Source organism: Molossus molossus, unplaced genomic scaffold (genome assembly GCF_014108415.1).
Source record: "Molossus molossus isolate mMolMol1 unplaced genomic scaffold, mMolMol1.p scaffold_m16_p_20, whole genome shotgun sequence".
NCBI lineage: Eukaryota > Metazoa > Chordata > Mammalia > Chiroptera > Molossidae > Molossus > Molossus molossus.
Window position 1 is genome coordinate 38,625,895 of NW_023425356.1, and position 22,537 is coordinate 38,648,431.

The 22,537-nt window shown below is 43.6% G+C and overlaps 1 protein-coding gene across 2 annotated transcripts in view; it reads left to right on the forward strand.

Moving 5' to 3' along the window:
* The first annotated feature begins 3,123 nt into the window (after positions 1 to 3,123).
* Positions 3,124 to 22,537, forward strand: part of PROX1 (prospero homeobox 1) — a 50,135-nt gene continuing 30,721 nt past the window's right edge. Inside the window, exons 1-3 of one of the 2 annotated variants that reach the window (XM_036273388.1) lie at positions 3,124 to 3,164; positions 11,308 to 13,099; positions 19,872 to 19,979. In XM_036273388.1, the coding sequence (XP_036129281.1) occupies positions 11,375 to 13,099; positions 19,872 to 19,979 (1,833 nt within the window). In that variant the 5' untranslated portion in view covers positions 3,124 to 3,164; positions 11,308 to 11,374. Of the gene's footprint in view, positions 3,165 to 3,208; positions 3,408 to 11,307; positions 13,100 to 19,871; positions 19,980 to 22,537 lie in introns of those variants that run through there. The other variant, XM_036273389.1, reaches the window with a different exon arrangement.

Below are 22,537 nucleotides of genomic sequence, written 5' to 3' on the forward strand. Positions count from 1 at the left end.
TGGAGCCAATATCTAGGCGACTTGTCGTCTCCGGGCTGACTGATCGCTTCTTCACTATCGGAAAACAAACCGGGAGTCGCTGGAGATAGGGGGCTCCGGCCTCACGCCTTGCTCCAGGGCCGCGCGAGATCCCGGAGAGCGCCGCAGCTCTGGCAGGAGAGGTTGGCCAAGAGCCTGGCTTATACGTCGCCCCGACAGTAGGGGACAGGACAGGGCCCCGCGTACGCAGCTCACGGAGCTGGGCTTCGGACCGAGCTCGCTCGCCCAGCGTCGCGCGCGCTCCTATTTCAACCATCAGCTCCTGCGCCCTAAAGCGGGTGCGAACTGCCGCCGCGGAGCGGAGCGAGCCGCGAGCCTCGGCCGCCTAGGCTGGGGTTGGGGGCGCTTCCTTGTTTGCCAAGCGAGTTACCCCAACTTCGACTCCAGGAGTAATAAAGGACTTACTGGGGCTCGAAGGGAACTTTTCCCCGCCGCCAGTTCACGAGCATAGTGTGTGCAAAAGGTGCATCCGAGCGCTAGGTGCAATCGACATAAACTTGTGGGCCACAGTTCAAGCTATTCCTTCCCGAGTCTGAATCTTTTCTTTCCGCTCCCTTTCGTCCCTCTTCTACCCCTCCTCCTTCCCTGCCCTCCTCCCTTTTAAATGTCAAACTGAGCAGATGGTTTTAAGGTGTGGAGGGCATATATCCGTTACTCCTACCAGTTTATGTATGGGCTGGCTCTAACATATGTACGCCCTGGGATACTTTAAGAAAATAATAGGACGAAAAGAAGAAAGACGCTATCCTTGATCCAAAATTTCCTGCTCAGGACACCCGCTTACCTCGAAAGGACCCAACCAATAGAAACATTATTACATACTGCATCTAATGGGCACGTTGATAGATTACTTCTGTTCCCAGCCTAAATTGTCACATCTCGATTAGAACACTTGCTAGAATAGCCCATCACTGCAAGTGTGAGTGGTGTGTTTGCGCACGTCTGTGTCCTTTCAGTAACGGGGTGCAGGGAATGTCTAGGGGCTGCGAAAGAAAAGAAATGAAGGCTGAGGATGCTCAAGCAAGTCTCTTTTCTTATCCTGGACACCTAACCTAGCCAGCCTGATTTTTTTTTTTTCTTCTTTTCAATGTTTAAATCCCGTGCCAAAAGTTTCCTACAAGGTATAGAGTTGGACATAATATCATTGCTGTTGTATTCAAAGAGAATATTTCCTCAGTTTGATGAATTTGAAGCTGAAATGATAAATGGCCTATGAAAGGGGTGTGTGTGTGTGTGTGTGTGTGTGTGTGCGCGCGTGCATTTGCAGAAGCTGGTGGTAGTGTTCGGCTGTGGCCGAGTGCTTGTAACACACCTCATAAACACCCTGTTGTCAGGATGCAACATGATTCAACCTTTGATCTGATTAAATTTGAGAGACACACACAGAATACTTGCCCTTATCCTACCTAAGAAAATGAGTGTCTAATCGACCAGGTATGAATGTTTCTGTTTTGCAGCCCTTGCAACTTCTAGCTTTTATAGGACCTTTAAGTCATAAACTCAGTCGCTTTATTAAAAGCCATTTACTGTGCGGGGAGAAAGACGTTGTAGTTGCAGGTCTGGAGGCTCCTTCCTTAGCGTTTGTAACTTGCAAACCCCAAGGAGCTCTTTGAGAGCCACGTTATCTAAAGAAAGCTTGCTGGTTATTTTTCATCCAGGATATGTCAAACCAAAGTGAATTTTCTATGACTTTACATTGAAGCCCGATATTTAAGCGTTTGAAATTTCTTACCTAATAAATGTTAAAGTTTGTTACCCAGGCGTCAAAACTGTGTAATCCTGTTTGAAACCTCTCTCTCTCATTATTCTGGGGTGAGTGAGTGAGAGGTAACTGCGAGATAATGTTTGTTAACATTTTCATGAAGGCTCCTGTACCTACCATCCAAATTATGTTGTTAGAGGCAACCAAGGGCAAGGATTCATCTTCTTAATAATTTTGACCAGAGGTTGACTGGGATTCAACCAATGCTGGTCTTCTAATACCAGATGCAGTGGAGCTGGTGTGGAAAACCTCTGGCATCTATTATTTAATCCCAAACCTACCTGTATTTTAGTGTCCACCTCCCCTTCAAAATTCTGCAAAAGTAACATGTATTCTTGATACTACCTATAATCATTTTAAAAGTGGAATGATTTCAGGATCCCACTCCTTCCTGCTATACCATCCCACACCTTAAAAAAAAAAAAAAAGACTTTTTCTCCAGGATACTTTTCCGTGCCTTCCTTCACCCAAGTCCGAGAGACACTCACTCGCTTGGCCACTGGGCGAACTCGATCAGCTGTATCTGGGAAACGAAGGGGGGAGAAAAAGAGGACCTGCGTCCTGGAAGAGCGAGTGCGAGCGGAGCGCCGCCCGAGCTGTCGCCCGTTTTGCACGGTGCCCGCAGATGGCTCGCTCAGGCCCCGGCGCGGTGATCCAGTGGCCCCGAAGCAGTGGCGGGGGGGTGGGGGGTAGGGGCCAGGGATGGAGGCGGGGGAGGAGGAGCGCGGGGCCCCGCTCCCCTCCTCTTTTCCCAGCCCCTTACCCCCACCCCTTTCATATATTTTTTTCCTCCCAAGTTCTCCTGCCTCGCTATCCCCCCTTGAATCCGAAGGCGCCTCGCGATTGGGTGTTGGGGCCGGGTACGTCAGTCAGACTGTGACGTGCAGTCTTCCTGTTTCCTTCAGCTGTGTCTTAAAGTAAATCTTGTTGTGGAGCGCAGCCCTCAGCTGAGGGAGCGCTCTGAAATAATACACCATTGCAGCCGGGGACGCGGAGCGGCGCACAGGAGCTCCGCCGGCCCGCCTGCTCCCGCTCCGCTCGGGTCCGCGCTCCTCCGCGCCGCACGCGCCCCGCTTTTGCTCCCTCCTCGCTTCTCTTCTCTCTTCTTTTCCCTTCTCTCCTCTTTTCCTCTGCTCTCCCTTTCTCTTCTCTCCTCCCCTCTCCCCTCCCCACCTCTTCTCTCTCCCCCTTCTCCCACTCGCCCCGATCGCCGGCTCGCTGTCGTACAGACTCACCGTCCCTTGTCCAATTATTATATTCATCACCCGCAAGCCATCACCGGGTGTGAGAGCGCGCGTGTTTTCCTCTCTGCCGGCAGGGGAAAAAAAAAAAAAAGGCTCGGTCCCCCTGCTCGCTGCACCACGTAAGTATCTTCTGTCCCCTCGCCAGTCCCCTCGCCAGTCCCCTCCCCTTTTCCAGAATCACTTGTACTGGCTTGTTCTTGAATGGGAAGAAAAGAGACTCCCACGACTTCTATCCGTGTAAACATTTTCCCCCCGGGAGAAAGTGGTGTTATTTAAATGAATCATAATAAAATAGCCTCTCAACAGTGTCTGAGCAGGAGTCTCCGTGGAACTCTGCGCTCCGCTCCTCCCAGTTCCTAAGAGTAAGTGATCCGCTTGGCTTTTATTTCTTTCTCTTTCCTGCTGGTGGCTGGGGGTGGTGGTGGCGCTCGGGGGAGGCTGATATTGCTGGACTTGTCGCTGATCTTGTCACCTTTTGTGTACTGTGTCTGGAGTGTGCGGGGGCGTTCGCGTCCCTTCCTTTCTCCCCTGCCCGCTCTTCTCAGGAGAGAGGACCGCGAGGGGGACAGGGTCGCTTTTTGTTCGTCTGGATCCCCGCTTTCCGCCAAGCCTCATCCTTCCCTTCTCCCCCGGTGAAAACTCCGGGGCCAGTCCCCGCGTCCCTTCTCTTTGTCTAGTTTATTATAGCTGCCTTTCTTCCCGGCTCTTCCAATTTGCTTGTCATTTGCATACCTTTCACTTCCCTTTTAACCCCAGCGGAGGGCCGGGGGGAGGGAGCGGGAGAGAGGGGGGCGCTCTGCTACTTTCCTCCGTAAACGCGGTCGTGGCCGAAATGTTGGAATCGGGGTTGGAGCGGTGGAGGGATGGTCCCGGGAAACAAGCGCGGCGCCCCTCTCCTGAGCCCCAGGGAACCCGGGGTAGGTCGAGTGGAGTGGGTGAGGCGGCACCGGGAGCTTCGGAGGGTCGTGGGGCGGAGGGGTTGGTGCCCCGGCGCCGCGGGGGAGCGGACAGATCACAGTCCGGGTGGGGGATGTTCTTGGGCAGCGGACCTGCCAGGCCGAGAGTCTCGCAGGCATCGCTGGCAGTCGGTGGCGTTGGACTGCTTCGACCTCGTCTTGGCTGGGTGGTACCTACAGTTTTGCCCCAGTTTGGAGGCCTGGGGAGGGAGGAAAGGAGAGGTGAGAGTAATTGGTAGTGGGGAGAACAGTGAGGAGGGCGGGGAGGGCTGCTATCTTGCCTGAGCAGACGAGGAGGGGAGCGCGGGGGCAAGGGCGGGGGGGCGGCGGGGTTGGAGGGGAGACATCACCCAAAGTCCAGTTTAGAGAGTTGTTGGTTCCTCTGGTGTGCCAGCCAGTTACTCCTCCTGCTAAAACTGCACGATGCTGGAGAGTGTGGATTTGGTATGGGGGTAGCAGGGAGATAAAGGGAGAGTAGATTTCTAGAGACTGTAGGTCTCCCGCCCCCTTTCAGCTCTTTCGAAGTTGAGTCCTTCAGGCCCGCAGAGAAAAAAACCAGAAGGAGGGGTTGGGCCATAGTCTCCTATAGCCCAAGGAGGCAGGTAGGAGTGTGACTGCTGCTGTTCTTGGCAACCCAGAACCCTACTCCGCCTGGGGGAAGGCTGAGAACTCACCTGCTTGTTTGAATTTTTCCAAGAAGGTCTGTGTTGTCTCCTTGAGCTTATAAAAACAGAGCAAGTACAGGATGGCCTTCTCTCAAAGTCAAGGCTAGAAGTTTCTTCTCTTGTGCGCTGGCTCTCTCTCTCTCTCTCTCTCTCTCTCTCACTCACTCTCTCTCTCTCCCCTCCCACCTATACCCTCTCTTACAAAGAAAAAAAAAAAGCATTTCCTTTCCTAAACTAGGTAGGCAGAGGTCTATTAACAGAATGCGCATGAGCAGGGCCTGACAGGTGTGTTGTGTCAAGAAAGACAGGTGCAAATTTCCTCTGTGTCTGTGTGTGTCTGTACAGTTCCAGACCACAATGCATGCCCTGGGGTTGTAGAGATTTATGAATTTATGGTTGCCCTGGTTAATAGGATTGTCCAGGCTAATGGGAATGGGCTGCTGTTATGTTTTGAGCCCTGCCATGTGAGTTCTTTAGTTGGGGGTAGGAGACAAGTTGGTGTGTGTTTGTTTATTTTTCTTAAGGATGTTGGCAGGCTGCTGCTGAGGCTGTATCTCAGGCTCCTGTCTGCCAGGCGGCTGAAAGTACCCCCACTTCAGGCAGCAGGTGGAGGGAGATTGACTTTCCCTTTGCTTCCGTCCAGTTTATGTCTATCTCCCAGGTCTGGGGGAGGGGGGGGCTGTCTTTTGTGTGTGTGGGTTTTGGACAGCCGTGGGCGGTGTGTGTAACTGCCAAGAATACCAAAGTCAGTTTGAAAGTGTTACTGTTGTTAAAGCTTATCTTTCCAGCGTGCTTTCTCTCTGCCCAGAAAGAATAGGTATGTGCATAAACTCTTTCAAGTCATATGTTAAATATTCTCATAAAGTAGAATGAGCCTGTCATTGTACCAGACATGTGCCAGATGCCCTAGTTATTACTTTGATGGGGAAGGGAAATCTCAAGTACGTGAGAGGTAACTGCTTTTCTGTTTGATGCAAAATGCGGGCAGTCAGTTCTATGAAGAGTTTCTTGCAAGAATTTCTGAGTATTTTCAAAATGAAATGGGCTGTGTGTAGTGAGGAAGCAAAAGAGGACTATTCGGGTTAACCTGTCCATGCAACATAACATGGCTATGTTTATATAATGGTAAAATAGAGGAAGGCTTAATGCATGAGAGAAGATGTTGAGAATTCAATATAAGCACTCTATCTGGATTCTTAATACTTGATCTGTACCTTTTTTTTTCTTTACACACACAGGTTATTTCTTGAGTTGCGTAGAATTAGGTTGGACGGTGAATGGTTTTTGTTGGTTGGTTTTGTTGCTTGGGTGATGATCATTGTTTCATGAAAATGAGATAATATGTGTCATTTATTCTTGAGACATAAACATCAGAGTTTCCCTCCAATACTTTCCTTGGATGCTTTTGAACTTCTTTCATAATTAAAATGTCATCGATGGATATGTTCTTTGGCTTATTTTTAATAGGGGTTTTCTGTGCTTGGCATGTATTGATATTTTTATGTGTCCATTATGCAGAATTCTATTTAGTTTAATCACCACCTTGTGGGAAAAAAAGTCATGCATATATAACATGCATCTTTGTTCCCACTTTATTCATTTCCTAGCATTGGCCCTCTACAAGTGGCACTTGCGATCTTAAAACATAAGCTAGCTGCCAGGTTTGCTGTTTATTTGTTCAAAGTGCAAAATAGGCCTCCTCCCACCCCCAATTTCTTATATCATATCAGGAATCATCTTGCATTTGCAACTGCTAATATAAGAAATGTTTTAGGTTCAGGATTAACCAAAGAAACTATAAAATGTTACTGATTTAATAATATGAAGATGGATTGTGCATGGTATGTTATTATAAGATTCTAATAAGTATCTGTATATAGTGGAAAGGACATATACATACGGAATTTCTCAAACCTTATTGCCTAGTGTATTCTAAAGCTTCAGAGGATATTTAGAATACTTCAAATTTCAACAAAAAGAAAAAAATGTTCGTGTTTTTTCTTGAGATTATTTCTCACTCTGATTTACTAATTTGGTGAATCATTACTCCTTAAATAAGTGGAAATGAATATTTTAGGCATGCCTCAGACAATGTTCTGTGTTCATTTCGCAGGTGAAAAATGTATGAAATTTTCGATAGGACAGAGGAATTTTAAATGCAATGGTTATGATTTGAGAATTCTATTATGATAGGAAATTTTAAAATCTGATTTAAGATTTTGACAATACAATCTTAGTTCATTGAAATATTAACTTAACGTCAAGTGAGTTCTTCAAAATAAACATCACAGGTTTATTTAACCTAATATTAGGCAGAAACACCTCTGAAGGAAAAGTTGCTAATTAGCAAAAATGAACTCTTGAATACAGTGAAGGAAACAGCTTAGTGATTTGGGAGACGGAGGTAGTTACCTAAATCAAATCATCAGATTTTTCCCCCTTGAATTACTGATTTCCAGATTGACTTATTAAGGATATTCCATTTGAAATTTTATAACCAGGTTGATCCAAATAGATGAAAGGCCCATTCAAAGGTTGTTTTCTAAAAGAAGTTATGTGTAAGCTTGAGCAATTTCTTCAAATAATTTTATCAATGAAGACAGATAATCTGAATAATCCAAACAGGAAACCATGCCAACCTTACAATTCCCCTGTCTCATAAAAGATTTGTCTGAACTATCTGGATAATTACTGTAATGAAACACTTCTTTGTCCAGAATCTGGATTCCAGATAGATGCATAAAAGTTGCATCACCCTCCCCCAAATAAGTTATTTATTAAAGCAAGAGTGCTTACCTACTTTCAACTTCACACTGGGGTGTTCAAAATTCTTCACTGAAAAGTCTTCTCTACTAACATTAAGTCATCAGTTTCCTTAGGATTATATCAAATAGAATGTCAGATAATTCCTATTTTAATTAAGAATCTTTTGGAGTAATTAAAATCTGACTTGATTATACCTGCATGTTAGTTCTCATATTTTTCTGGGAGGAATCTGCTATGCTAGGCTATCCATTGCATAGGAATTATTAGAGCATTTGTGTAGTTAGATTTCAAGTGGTGCAACACAAACATTTAATAGTGAAAATATTCTCAATAGATTTTCACCTTAATTAAAAAGGACTTTACAGGAATAGAATATGTGTATCTAATCAATAATACATTTGGGTTCAAATTCAACATCAGTATTTTTCTGCATACTTGCTGATACTGATGTTCTCCCCTGTTGATCAAGAGCTTTCCTATTGCCTGGTTAGACTTAAAATTAATGTGAAAATTAAAATACAAGATAACAGTAATTCTGGGGAAAATAGTAGGTAGCAGGAAAAGAGGAAGACCAAATATGAGATGGATTGACTCCATAAAGGAAGCCCTAGGTGGGAGTCTGCAGGAGCTGAGCAGGGCTGGTGAGGGCTGGGCATTTTGGACATCACTCATTCATAGGGTCGCCAGGAGTCAGAGCTGACTCAGTGGCACACGACACACACACGAGTCAATAATAATTGTAGCTGAAACATTCTGGCTTGATACATATGTTGAGAAATAAAGAACTTTTACACATCTTAATGGACAGGACAACATCAATGATAAAGTCATTCTATAGCATTCTCCAAATTCTGAATTGGGAAATCATCCAGTGCTTTGAAAGTGTTTTCAAGAAATTTTATTTACATTATAGTCACTTAACGGTGTGTTTTCTTATGTGGTGAATGTATTTACAGGTATATCTTGTGTATGAAACATAACGTTGGTAAAATACTGTATCAACCAGATAAATGATTTTATCTTGCCTATGGCCTCTGTGGGTTATAAGCCCAATGTGCACTAGTACTTTTATTTCTAAGTTTAGGTCTAAGCTATATGGGAAGAGATATTTCTTCTATTAATATAATGCTTTGTCTTGCTCGATTACATCCTTTTTCCCATTTGTTTCATCCTATTTATTATGTCTCAGCTGGACATCATACAACAAGACCTAAAAGTAATTAAATTCTCTTAGCCCACAACAGAAACGGATCATTATTTAATCTAAAAATGCTGACTGGTTGAAAGACAATGGCAAAAACAAAAAAAACACAAAAAAAACAAAAAAAAAACAGAGTAGTTTGGTGAATTTGGAGGAAGTTACAGTATATTATGTTCTTAAAAGACCCAACAAGCATGTTTAACACTATTTCCCAGTGAAGATGCGAGTGTCATTTCTTTCCACCTTAGGAAGAGCACAGCCCTCCTCTTGGCTCCCGCATGAGGCAGGGATGTAGCTGTTGATACCTAGACTAGAGGAGAGGAAATGCAATTGACTCAGAGGTAAAAGGCAGTTGGGAAAGGAAGGATGTCTGGGGATGACCTTCTGCTCATCTCTTACACAGCTTGTCATTTCTGCGCCTCTGATGCAGAGGTGCTATTCCCATAGCAGGGATGGGTAGGAGCAAAATCCCTTTTGGGTGTGAAGGTGAACAGGAGGAGAACACTGCAGAAAGTTTGCTCAGTGTTTTGATTGGAGCTCCATGTGCTTTTTAGGTGATACTAAGGAGAAAGGGATTTGTACACAAAAAGAAAAGTGGAAAATTTTTCAAATGAACTCTACTTTTGGAAAAAGTGATATGCATGCGAAGAAAAACCTTTCCCTCAATATGCAAGTCTTTCTGAGCTTTGAAATAATTCCTCTTTTTTCTTGTTTGTCTCACTTTCTTTTTTTTTTTTTCCTCTCACCTGACAGCTACACCTGATTTATCAGATCTAATGTGTTAGTGAAAGATTTGTCATTGCATGTTTCTATTCCTAATATCAATTTTATTACTAATGTATGAGAGGTCGCAATTATTTCGAATTTGATTTTCAACCAAATGTTGAGGTTATTAAGGTCTGTTTCCATTCTAAATTCAGGAAATTTTATCCTGAGGCATGAAAAAAGTATTTTTTCTGGAGTGTGTGTGTGTGTGTTATAAATATATATATAATATATTATATAAAGGTTATATATTATATATATATAATACACACACACATATACAAACTGCTTTCATGATACTCTAAATAGGCTCTTTTAAAATGTTGTATCTTCATATAGAAACTAGGAGCAAGGACTGCATGCATGATGAAATCTTTCTCGCTTAAAAGAAAAAAAATACACACAGCCATCTAAGCATTGAGCGTTTTCTTGATTTTCACAGGTTATTTCATACTGAAATTATGCCTATTTGCATGGATAGTCATTCTTTAAAACTAGCCACAGATGCAGTCCTAGGGAGCACGTAGATGTTTTCACAGGTGAACCGAGAGAGATGGGAGCGGTTCCAACCCTCTGCACGTTGCCTTTGGCCATGGACCCTGTTATTGTGAAGATGTGCTCTGTTAGGCACACGTGAAGTTTAATATTAGATAAACCCTGGGTGAGGAAAAAAAATCTCATTGTCTTCATAAAATGTTAGTTGTAAGCAAAAAAAGATGTGACATTATATTTATGCCAAGTTTGGGGTTAGTATCACTAGTTAATAAGTCATAAAATATGTCAAATGCCTTTTCTAAAATGCAAGGAAAGATATTCTCTTTTTACATTGTGTTCCCAAGAAACAATGGAAGTTCATGTGCTGAGAAGGTGTTTCCCTTTCTCACGTATATTGGAGTAATGTTATTTTTTTTTCCTTTATATATCTTTTTTGTGTGTGTTTTTTCCCCTTAAATCTAGCATATGAAATAAAATTCACAAGTGGTATATATTAATAGTTTTTTAAAATATATGAAGTAGTATTTTGGCAAATTTTAACAGAATAAAACTAGTCCTGAAGATATATGTATTCTTGCCTACCTCAATTTATTGATTTCTAAAATGAAACATCGTTCTTTGGCAGTAAGTTCAACTTTATTTAAGTAATCAGAAGGACATCATGAAATTTATAAATATGCTCATACTTACATTATAAAAGAAACAGATACCATCTTCAAACGTGATTTTACTGGTAAAAATAAATATCTATGCTGAATAGGCAGTCTTGTAATATGAGTGATTTTGCATTTATTTCAATGTTAAATTGATCATTTCTGTTGGAAAGATGCTGATGGAGGTGTTCTCATTTTATTTCATCTATGACAAAAATATTTTTTAAATTCAGTAATAAAGGGTGTGTTTTAAATATTTGCATTTATTGTAGAATTCTTTCCCTAGCCTTAAAATCCCAATAATTTTAATGCAGAAATGGGATTTTGCATCCAAATTTCACACAGCTTAAAAATTTAACCCTATGTCTTAAGGGTAGCCCACTTTCATCTTCTTTTGTAATATGAATCTCAATGCCCAAAATTTAATCAATTGGTTGTCAGAGGCTGTGTACTTATAATCTACTATTTCTTCTGAAGATAAACAGTATCATTTTAGGCATTTGTGAAAGAGAATCATATTACTGGTGCTTAAGCAGTTTTTGCCTTTTTTTTTTTTTTTAATCTTAATCCATCTTAAACCATTGGAGCAGAAATATTTAAAAATGTTTCATTTCAAGCAGAGTGCATAATAAATTGCAATAATTGTAATGTGCCATAAATCCCAGAGCCTATGCATTTTGCATTTGATTCAGGATTGAGGTCAGGAAATTTGGAGAAATTTAAAGAAAATGATTCATCAGTCCTTTTGTTCTGTTGGCCAGGGTCCCGGGATTCTTGAGCTGTGCCCAGCTGACGAGCTTTTGAAGATGGCACAATAACTGTCCAGTGATGCCTGACCATGACAGCACAGCCCTCTTAAGCCGGCAAACCAAGAGGAGAAGAGTTGACATTGGAGTGAAAAGGACGGTAGGGACAGCATCTGCATTTTTTGCTAAGGCAAGAGCAACGTTTTTTAGTGCCATGAATCCCCAAGGTTCCGAGCAGGATGTTGAGTATTCAGTAGTGCAGCATGCAGATGGGGAAAAGTCAAATGTACTCCGCAAGCTGCTGAAGAGGGCGAACTCGTATGAAGATGCCATGATGCCTTTTCCAGGAGCAACCATAATTTCCCAGCTGTTGAAAAATAACATGAACAAAAATGGTGGCACGGAGCCCAGTTTCCAAGCCAGCGGTCTCTCTAGCACAGGCTCCGAAGTACATCAGGAAGATATATGCAGCAACTCTTCAAGAGACAGCCCCCCAGAGTGTCTTTCCCCTTTTGGCAGGCCTACTATGAGCCAGTTTGATATGGATCGCTTATGTGATGAGCACCTGAGAGCAAAGCGCGCCCGGGTTGAGAATATAATTCGGGGTATGAGCCATTCCCCCAGTGTGGCATTAAGGGGCAATGAAAACGAAAGAGAGATGGCCCCGCAGTCTGTGAGCCCCCGAGAAAGTTACAGAGAAAACAAACGCAAGCAAAAGCTGCCGCAGCAGCAGCAACAGAGTTTCCAGCAGCTGGTTTCAGCCCGAAAAGAACAGAAGCGAGAGGAGCGCCGACAGCTGAAACAGCAGCTGGAGGACATGCAGAAACAGCTGCGCCAGCTGCAGGAAAAGTTCTACCAAATCTATGACAGCACTGATTCCGAAAATGATGAAGATGGCAACCTGTCTGAAGACAGCATGCGCTCGGAGATCCTGGATGCCAGGGCCCAGGACTCCGTCGGGAGGTCAGATAATGAGATGTGCGAGCTGGACCCAGGACAGTTCATTGACCGAGCCCGGGCCCTGATCAGGGAGCAGGAAATGGCTGAGAACAAGCCGAAGCGAGAAGGCAACAACAAAGAGAGGGACCACGGGCCAAACTCCTTACAACCAGAAGGCAAACATTTGGCCGAGACCTTGAAACAGGAACTGAACTCTGCCATGTCGCAAGTTGTGGACACTGTGGTCAAAGTCTTTTCGGCCAAACCTTCCCGCCAGGTTCCTCAGGTCTTCCCCCCTCTCCAGATCCCCCAGGCCAGATTTGCAGTCAATGGGGAAAACCACAATTTCCACACCGCCAACCAGCGCCTGCAGTGCTTTGGCGACGTCATCATTCCGAACCCCCTGGACAGCTTTGGCAGCGTACAGATGCCCAGTTCCACAGACCAGACGGAAGCACTGCCCCTGGTGGTCCGCAAAAACTCATCTGACCAGTCTGCCTCCGGCCCCCCCACTGGTGGCCACCACCAGCCCCTGCACCAGTCCCCTCTCTCCGCCACGGCGGGCTTCACCACGTCCACTTTCCGCCATCCCTTCCCCCTTCCCCTGATGGCCTATCCATTTCAGAGTCCGCTAGGTGCTCCCTCCGGCTCCTTCTCGGGAAAAGACCGAGCATCTCCCGAGTCCTTAGACTTAACTAGGGAGACCACAAGTCTGAGGACCAAGATGTCATCCCACCACCTGAGCCACCACCCTTGTTCACCAGCACACCCACCCAGCTCGGCGGAAGGCCTCTCCCTGTCACTCATCAAGTCCGAGTGTGGCGATCTTCAAGACATGTCCGAAATCTCACCTTACTCGGGAAGTGCAATATCCTTTGACTTTTTTCCTCAGAGCAAAACCACACAAAACGGGCTTCCCAGAGGGTCAGGTGTACACCCCATGTAGAAGACTGTAGATTAGTGTCTCCTTGAGAATTCAGTCTCTCCTGTGACTCCAAGTAGTACGTTTTCATCAGCGCCCCTGTGGCATTTCCTATGGCACAAAACCCTCCCGCTAAATCAACCATCTTGGCATCTTGCACAAGCGGTGAATGGCCCCCAGGAGCTGGGACTTAGTTTGTGCTTTTTCAGTTGTGCTGTTTCCTGCTCTTCCTCCTGTATTATCTTATCTTTCTCTCTTTTTTTAAAAAGTAGAATCAGAGATGGAAAAACATCTCATTGTGATATTGAATTCTATCAGATATATTTTTAAGAGCGTGTAAGTTTTAGAATGGAGAGGAAAGTCCGTTTCAGATCCCTAAGATGCCATAAGAATTCTCCCTTTAAGTCGTGTATGGGTCCCCGGGCGGTTTAAAGAAGACCTGGCTCAACCTGCTGAAGAGCACTGTGTTGGTGGGAGGAAGATGGATGTGAGAGGGGAGTTGGAGTCTCTCTTTAGTCTTGAAGTGAGACGTGGTTTTTTTAAAGTAAATACACAGGTACTGATTTATTCAGAAGGCATCGGTCTCTCTCCCTCATTCACCCAAGGTCTGTTCTTTGGGGCTGGTGCAGCTGCCTTCCATGCATGATTAACCTCTGTTCAGCCATACACAGAAATCTTTTGTCCTAACATACACAAAGCAAATTATTTTGGAAAGCAAGAGAGCACAATTAAATATCAAACTCAGCTGTATTCGACTTAAAAAATGGCTCTTTTTATGACTCTTTTATATTTTGAACCTGACTTTGATGTAGAGATGCCAGTTATATTTTTTATTAGACCTGTCCTGAACTCTGGCTATTTTTAATTGATGATTTTTTTTTTTCTCTCTCTCTCTCTGTAAATTGGTTCTTGCAGTAAATTCTTAAAAATCTTGTGGTCATTGGTGTTCTGGGCTAGTAGACTAGTAGCATTTGGGGGCAGGTAGAAACATGTTTCTCTTATAATAAATTGCCAGATGGATATAAAATTTAGCAATTAAGTTGGCTGTTGCTAATTTGAGGATTTTGAGCAATCGTCTTGATGACTAGAAATTGACATTTTAGTATCTAAGCCCACTCCAGAGGCCGCCACGTAAGTGCAGAGCCCCGGCTCTGGCGGAAATGTACATTCTCCGGTAGCAAAAGTCATACTTCCAGCCAAATCTTAGGATACTGGCGAAGATTTCCGATCAGGCAAATGGGAGCAACTAGTATGAGACCCATTTGGGCAGTTTAACACAGAATCTCTTTGCCTGATGAGGAAGGAGAGAATCGTGTCCTGAGAGAAAGATGTTGAGGGCCTAGCTACAGAAACAGAAACTGAGTCTTGAATTGGTTGCCGATTTAACGTCGACCTTTCAAAGACCTAAAATGTAACCCCCCAGTCATGAATCCCATCTGTGCTAAGCACCACGCCTTACCTGTTGTGAGCGGGCAGTAAACAGGTGAAAATGATTGCTCTGTAGCTGTTGGTGATGAGAAAGGCAAAGAAGACACAATGACTTGAATGTTTTTTTTTTTTACCCTTTCCAAGAAGAGCATCTTCTGAGGTTCATATCAGGCTAGACCCCGTCTCTCCTCAGAGATCTTTAGTTCATTTTGAAGCCAATAGTAGTGATGGTGGGTTCTCTCTCTCTCTCTCTCTCTCTCTCTCTCCATGCGTGTGTGTGCGAGCGCGCGCGCACACACACACACCCTGGAAAGGGACATGCCTATTTGGGTGACTATTTGAAGCAAGATTTCATAGTCCTGTAAGTCCATACCAAACTCCTTAACTCAAGATGCCAGTTTATGTTGCCATTTTTTAATTAGACTTTTCATTATAACCAGATAATTGCTTGCTTGTTTTCTTTCTTTCTTTCTTTTTTTTTTTTAAGTAAGCTGGGTCTTCTAGGGAAAAAATCTTTTTGATTGCTTCAAGTGTTGGCCATGCTCATTGTCTCACCCTCTAAATCCCTTGAGGAATTTTAAGGATTTGAATGGAAAGAAGTTCCTTTTATTTCTACACGTATCCAGGACTTTAAAGAGAATATAGTTGCGTTTTCTTCAGACGAATAACTTCTCCTCTCTCTGACCAATATAATATTTGATTACACAGTGATGGTTGAGAAACACCTGTGTTCCCATGAAATGTTAGTTGCTTATACCTGGAGGTGTCTCATGTAGCTAAATAATTTGGACTTCTTGTTGCAATGAACAATTACATGTTCCACCTTCGAACCTTCTGTCTCTTTCCCCTCTACCACATCCCATTTTAACCATGTAGCTCATGGATATGTTATTTCTTAGGCAGAAGGTAGGCTAGCGGTTCTGCAGCCAGGGAGGATCTGAGTGTTTGTGGGGAAACTAGACCCACTTTTCCGCTCTCTCCATCTTTGTGTGGCACTGGGTTCTTCCCTTGATTTAACTGATGATGTGTGGGCAATATTCTCAAGTGTTCAGTTTAAAGAAATCTCTGGGAACGACAGTGAGTGGTATCTTACTTCAGTTTTAAGTATATAAGCCCATATGTGTCCAGTTACTGCTAGAAGAGATCAGAGACACGAGATGAAATGATACGACCATAATCATCGTTATTTTGTTTTCATTTTTTAGTTCATGGCTTTCCAAGGTGTAATGAATAATTTAATCCTTAAGGAACAAGCCTTTCCCACTCCAAAGGGCATCATCTGTTTCCCCGAACAAAGTCGCCAAGACAAGAACTACTGAGAATACCAGCTTATCAGATAAATCCACTTAAGTTCGGCACATGAAACATATATGTGTTCTATAGCACAGAACACACTACCTGGTTATCCCTTCTAATAGAAAGCAAAGAGCGAGTGTGTGCATGATAAAGCTGGATGTCAGTGCATGTTCTGGATATAAAAATATATATATATATGTTCAGTATCTTTGCAAATGCATCTATTTAATCAAATATTAAGTTGTATTCAAATTCCAAAAGAAACAGCCAGCCAATTGTTTTTCTCCGTGATGTTCCTTGTCGTCCATCCTCTTTGCATCTCAAGAAAAATAGCCTTGTGCAGGCCTCAGACATTTGCATGCACCCAATTAAAACACAAGAGGAGGGCTTTAAGCCTTTAAGACAGGCAGGTGAAGACACCGAGGCTTTTCTCTGGGAAGCCAGCTTTTTCTACCGGACTTTTAGGGAGAATGTCAACAGTACTTGAAGAAGTTTAGAAAGGAACCGTGTTTAATAGTTTGACACGCAAACTGAACTGGAAAACATGGCTTAAAAAAAATGAATTTCTGGAATGTGAAATAATCCACAGAAGTTGATCTTTTACATTTTAAAAAGCCTTGTGGGGCCATAGTCGTTATATTAGCTGTAGGGAAACGTATATTCAAGACGGAAGGATTCTAGGTTTCACCATTATGGAGTAAATTACCAAAAAAAATTGCATCCCCCGGTTATTTGGAACTTCTTAGAGGAGCAACAACTTAATTGCTCTATTACTTTCACGAAATGAGATAGTTTAAGCTCTTCTCTCCCCATTTAAGATTTCCCGGGGACCAGCGTCTTAGAAACAGAGCAAATTGGAGCCGAAGGGGGAAAGCTGGAATTCTTTGGGTTTCAAAGCGGTTTAGAAAATGTAAGGAAACAGCCCCAATCTGCTCGGTTAGACACGCAGCTTGAGAGATCTCCAGCCACAATTCAGAGTTCCCCTGGAAAAAGAGAATATTCCTCCTCCTGCCTCCACAACCTATTCTCCCATTCGCCTTTTGCTGCCTCTGCTGCTCCTCCCGCTGCTGTGTGTAGGTAGGTTACATTGTGCTTGGTACACAGACAACACTCCGATTCTCAGGTTGTTTGAACACCGCTTGAGATTCAGCTGTAGCACTCTACTTCTCTGATCTTTTATATTCCTGAGCAGATGTCTTTCATTAATTTATGGATTTATCATCTTTTCTTTTTTCCCCCAGTTTCTTTTTCTTTTTTCTTTCTTTTTTTTTTTTTACACCTGGCAGCTGTCTCAAGTTTCAGCAGTTATTGTCTATTTTGCATTACACATAGAATTGAATGTCATCTGTCTTCACAAAGCTATGGCTAAGAGAATTGAGGCAAAGCCACATGAGCTGCCTGGACAGATCTTGTTTGCGTTCTGCCCCCCCCCCTCACCCCACCCCCCTCTACCTCCTTAATATTTATTTGTGCTCATTTTCTTTCCTGGCCTTGAATGGAGCTTAGCTCGTGTTCAGTACAGCTGTATGTTTACTGAATCTATTCCATCATGAGTCATTGTGCGTGTGTAAGTATCCTGGAAACAGCTAGTGCTTTCTTGGAAGAACAGTTGCTTTTCAGCACAAGCACTTAAAAGGGAAATTAACCAATTGGTCAGTTCAGATTTATTTTGAGGAGGCAAAAAAAGGATTATCTAACTGTTGGCTTTTAAAGATTTCATTAGCTATTTTTAATAGTTTATTAGAAACATATATTTTATGGGAATTTTATCTCAATTACACGATGAGCGAGAGAGAAAGATTTATTCTGTGTTCCATTTCAACTGATCGATTCCAAGTATTACCAACAGGAAGCGTTTCAAAGCAAAACAGACTTGAGAAATCAAATCAGAATAATATTTTCATGAAATGAAAAGCCTCTACATCCCCATCAAAAGAAGATGGATGTTCGCTTGTCTTTTCAATAAAAGGGACAAAACCATTTCAGTCACATTTAAATGTATGGGAGGCTTCAGGAAGTTTCCGCGGCTCTGTGACCATCTGAAAACCACAGCAAAACGATGTGTTTTGTACGAGACCACATTTTAAAAGAGGTGGGACATTGTCCCCCTTAATAGTTAAACGTCCGAGGTCGTTTTAATAGAGCCGTCTGAAAAAAAAAAAAAAAGATTAGAACCCAGATCTGAGAATGTTTGTCAAAGTTTGGACTTGCCTAAAACTCTTATCATGAGGCAATAGGAGACAGCTTGCAACTATTATTTCACTTATCCATTTGGACAGATGGTCCTGAAGTGTGCTGTGTTCCTTTAGTCTTCTGTATCTGTCTAATGGAGGTTACTGGAGGGCCTTTCAGCTCTTTCCTTGGCACAAAAAGTATGTCAGTCATAAATTATCGTCTTTGTAATCATTAAGGATCTCAAACAAAAACACAAGTTCAGTTAAGCTGCTTTGGCTTACAGATAGAAAATCAAAATTTCTTGCTTCAGTGTTTATTTTCAGTGGTGGAAAAACAGTCCAATATTTAACTCTTCTGTTTACAAACCAAGGTGATCTTTCACAAATTTGCATGATATTAGAGGGGATGCTAATCACCTTCTCAGCAGAATATTTGGCCAAACCCCCTGTTGTAAGGAGTCAAGAGCTTATCAATATTAATTTGACGATGCTTCTGCAGTAACTTTCTGGTTTCCCTCTGTTCGCGAAGATTGTTCGCGCTGTGCTTAATGGAGGTCATTTGGAAACCTCTCCTTTTTTCTAAATATCTGTGTTTATTTGACCTTTTTGTATAAGGTGTGAAATTTAGGGGAGAGAGGGCAGTAGAGTACACACACACACACACACACACACACGCACATTTTCTTTTCTTTTTTTTTTTTTTTTTTCCTAATTTTTCCCAGACTCTCTTTTAAGAGAAAATCCTTAGAGAAGCTTCCAGGAAGGACCCTTAATTGACCTTGTGGGGGACCACATTGATTTTCTCCACGTGCATCTTCATTTCTGATAAATTATAAAGCCATTAATTTGCTGAGGAAATGGCAGGGCCAGGCTGCGGCACAGATGTGACCAGGGCCGCCCCAGCTCCGAGGCTGGCGAGGGGTGCCAAGAATCTGAGCGAGAATCAGGAAGCCGGGATTGTTATGGTTAGCCTCACATTCTCTCGGGAACTGTTTTAGTTGCTGCTGTTTACAGATCTAAAAGGTAATGATGTTTCCAGATAAATAGGCCTTCTTATTTGGGGTAAGTGGCCATTTATTGATCTGCTAACCCACCGTTATTGATTTCTTAGCCCCAACCACTGCACTACTCTCCAAGGAGTTAACTATAAATCTGGGAGAGGCAAATTGTATTTGGTTTTGGATCGTTGCTTTAACAAAAGCGACACCCCCTCCCCATTCTCTTTGTGCCAGAACTACCCCTCCCCAAATTTAGCTGTTATTTAAAAGGAAACAATTACAAGGATTTAATCATACGGCAAGAAGAAAGTGAGTCAAGACGCCCCGATACATTAGCACTAAAAGGTGACATGCGAAGCTTGCCTAGCAGTGTTCAAAATAATGCCTTTTGTGTTTTCACACACATTAGTATAATAATTTGATGTAAAATGCAGAGTGTGACGAGAAGAATAAACAGAACTGTAATTGTGAAGAAGAAGAAGAAAAACTCTCATGATAAGAGTTGTGTAGCACGTGATGGGTGCATTTGTCTCCTTAGCAACAAGTGAACCTATAGATAGAGGGGCCCTGTTTTGCCATCCTCGCTACAAAGTAGCCAAGATGCTGCAAGTAAATTGTATGTCCTTACATGGCATCTGGCGATTTCTGACAGGCAGTGGGCACTCCCAGCAAGCAGCAGCAAGTCAGGGATGGGTTCCATGGCTGGGCCACTGACCTTCCAGAACTCCCACGGCTGCTTGGTGGGCCTCCAGACTCCCGGTGAGGGGGAGGTGGTTGGTCCCGTGTTTAAAGAAATGTTTTCCTTAACCGATTGCGTCCTACATGCAGGAAGGATTGTCACCCAATCACTTGAAAAAAGCAAAGCTCATGTTCTTTTATACCCGTTATCCCAGCTCCAATATGCTGAAGACCTACTTCTCCGATGTAAAGGTAGGGACATTTTGTGTTATTTATTATTGCTATTTTTTTCAATTTCTGTGCATGTTGCGATTTGAACTCTTGGGAGCTAATGGAGATGAGTGTGGACTCCGTTCATGGATACACATGGGTTGTATTGATTTAATGCACTTGTCATTCTGTCTAGAGCTGGGCCAGGCAAAGCTGCCCCCTGCCGTACGAAGACCACAGGACTGGTATTAATAAGTCACGTGGTTTCCATGGTAGTCGGGGAAACTTAGCCTCTGTCTTTGTACGTCTTCGTAACTTCTTGGAAGAAATTTCAGCTGGTACTGAACAGATGTGCTTCAGGAGATGTTTTTCCCTCCCCTCAGCAACAGTCAACGGTTTCTGTTTTTATTTCTGTTCCTTTCCCCATATCTGTGCTTATGAAAGCAAACTCCAGCACCTCCTTACCCCCCTGCCGAAAAGGAGCGTGCATTGAAATTCTCTACGCAGTAGCTGCTTCAAAACAAAAGTGATGATTGTCTCTTATTTACAACTTAATTTGTTGTTGATGTAGAGTACACTGAGCATAAGGAGAATGAATAAAGTGACAGATTCAGGACACATTATTCAAATGAGGATATGAAAGCTGTCGGCCCTACAGCTGCAGCCTCCTTCGTTCTGCAGAATATGGGGACCTCCTGGTTCTGTGTGTGTGTATGTGGGGGGGGGGGGGTTAAGTAATTGTTTGCATCGACTTGATGTTGTGTTAATCATCTGTAACTTTTTAAAACATAGATTGGGTTTTGATGACGATAATGACACGCGTGGTATCATTATCCAAGGATCTTGCTAAACATTACATTAGCTGAGATTAGTTTAGTGGGGTTGGTGCGTTCTCCCCCACCCTCCCCTCCCACTCCCCATATGCACAAGTTCTTATTTCTGCCATTGAGAGAATTCACCAGCAGCCACAATATGCTCGTGCCCCCACCGCCCCTCCCCGCAGTGTTCTGTGCCCGGTGCCCACGTTGCGTCTCTGGCCCCCGTTTGCAGGCCAACTCATTTCAGCTTCCTTCACTGATGTTTTATTTGGCCTTCTAAGAAAAGTTCTGTTTTCCCTCCTGTTTGCTTTGAATTGTGTATCAACTTCAGCCTTTTATCTCTCTTCTTCCCTGGCGGAGCTCCTTAAGTGGAAGGCATGTTTTGCCCACACTCAGTGCCAGCACCCTGGGCAGGATGGGGAAGGCAGACCCAGGCAGTCACTTGCATGGCTGGTGCGGAATCCTTCAGCACGGACCAGGCTGAGGGACACAGGAGGCCAGGAAAAGGGTTTGGACTTTGTGGGTGACCATTGAGAGTAGACCAATTAAAGGGAAATGTGTCAACCGGCTGAGGACCAGCCAGCTTCTAGAGCCTAGTGGAACCTGGCAAAGTCCTTCCAGAGAATCCTTTCAACACTTTGGTTCCAGGAGGGCAGGGACAAAAATGTTATTGTGCACACGTGTGTGTGTGTGTGTGTGTGTGTGTGTGTGGCCATGGCACCTCCTTCACTCCTCTTAGCACAATGGTTTGCAGTGTTGTGATATAATAATGACAATACGTTATATTATTTATATAGCACCTTTCATCCAGAAGGAGGCCAAAGAACTATACAAACTGCATGCATAGGGATCACTCACCCACCACTGAAATGCAGCCACCTGGAGGGTGGAAAGCAGCAGCCAGTCTGAGCCAGCAACACTACCCAACAGTAGATGTAAATATTAGAACTATTCATGTTTTCGCGCGTGTGTGCATGTGGTGGGGAAAGGGCAGGGGTGGGGGAGGTGGTCGATCTGTAGCTTTCTAAGTCCTACGCAGTGTAAAGCCACTGACATTGGTTTTCATGCCTTTAGAATGCATCCAGTAATTCAGCTTTTCAGGTAACCACTTGCTCTGTATAAATACCAACTGACTGTTGGGTTATAGATTCCTGTCCATGTTCTCTCCATCCTGGGAGAGAAGGCTCCTAAGGTATACGTGAGCCTGGTGAACTTACAGTTGTCCATGCCGGCAGAGGGAAGTAGGGCATAGCATGCACCGCAGAAAATCACCAGAGGTCATTTCTACTTTTTTGGCATGAATCATACACTTTTAACTTCACTAATGATGTTTTTCCTTTGGCTAGCAATACATGAATTTGTATTCCCTGAGTTTACACTAATGGTAACAGATAGTCATGTATAGAAAGGAAAAATTCAGACAAGGTGTTCCAGAAACTTTCTAGAAAACAATGACAGAGCATTCTTTTTTGTTGGTAATTCTCACCTCACCTGAGGATTTCCTTTGATTTTTAGATAGAGTGGAAGGGAGGGAGGGGGGGGGGAGAGAGAGAGAGAGAGAGAGAGAGAGAGAGAGAGAGAGAGAGAGAAAGAGAAACATCAATGTGAGAGAGACACAGCTATTGGTCACCTCCCACCCGACCCTGACCGGGGCCAGGGATCAGACCTGCCAACCCAGTTACGTGCCCTTGACTGGAATCGAACCCGAGACCCTTCCCTCCTCAGTCTGATGCTCTAACCCTCTAACTGCTGAGCCAAACTGGCCAGGGCTGGCAGAGCATT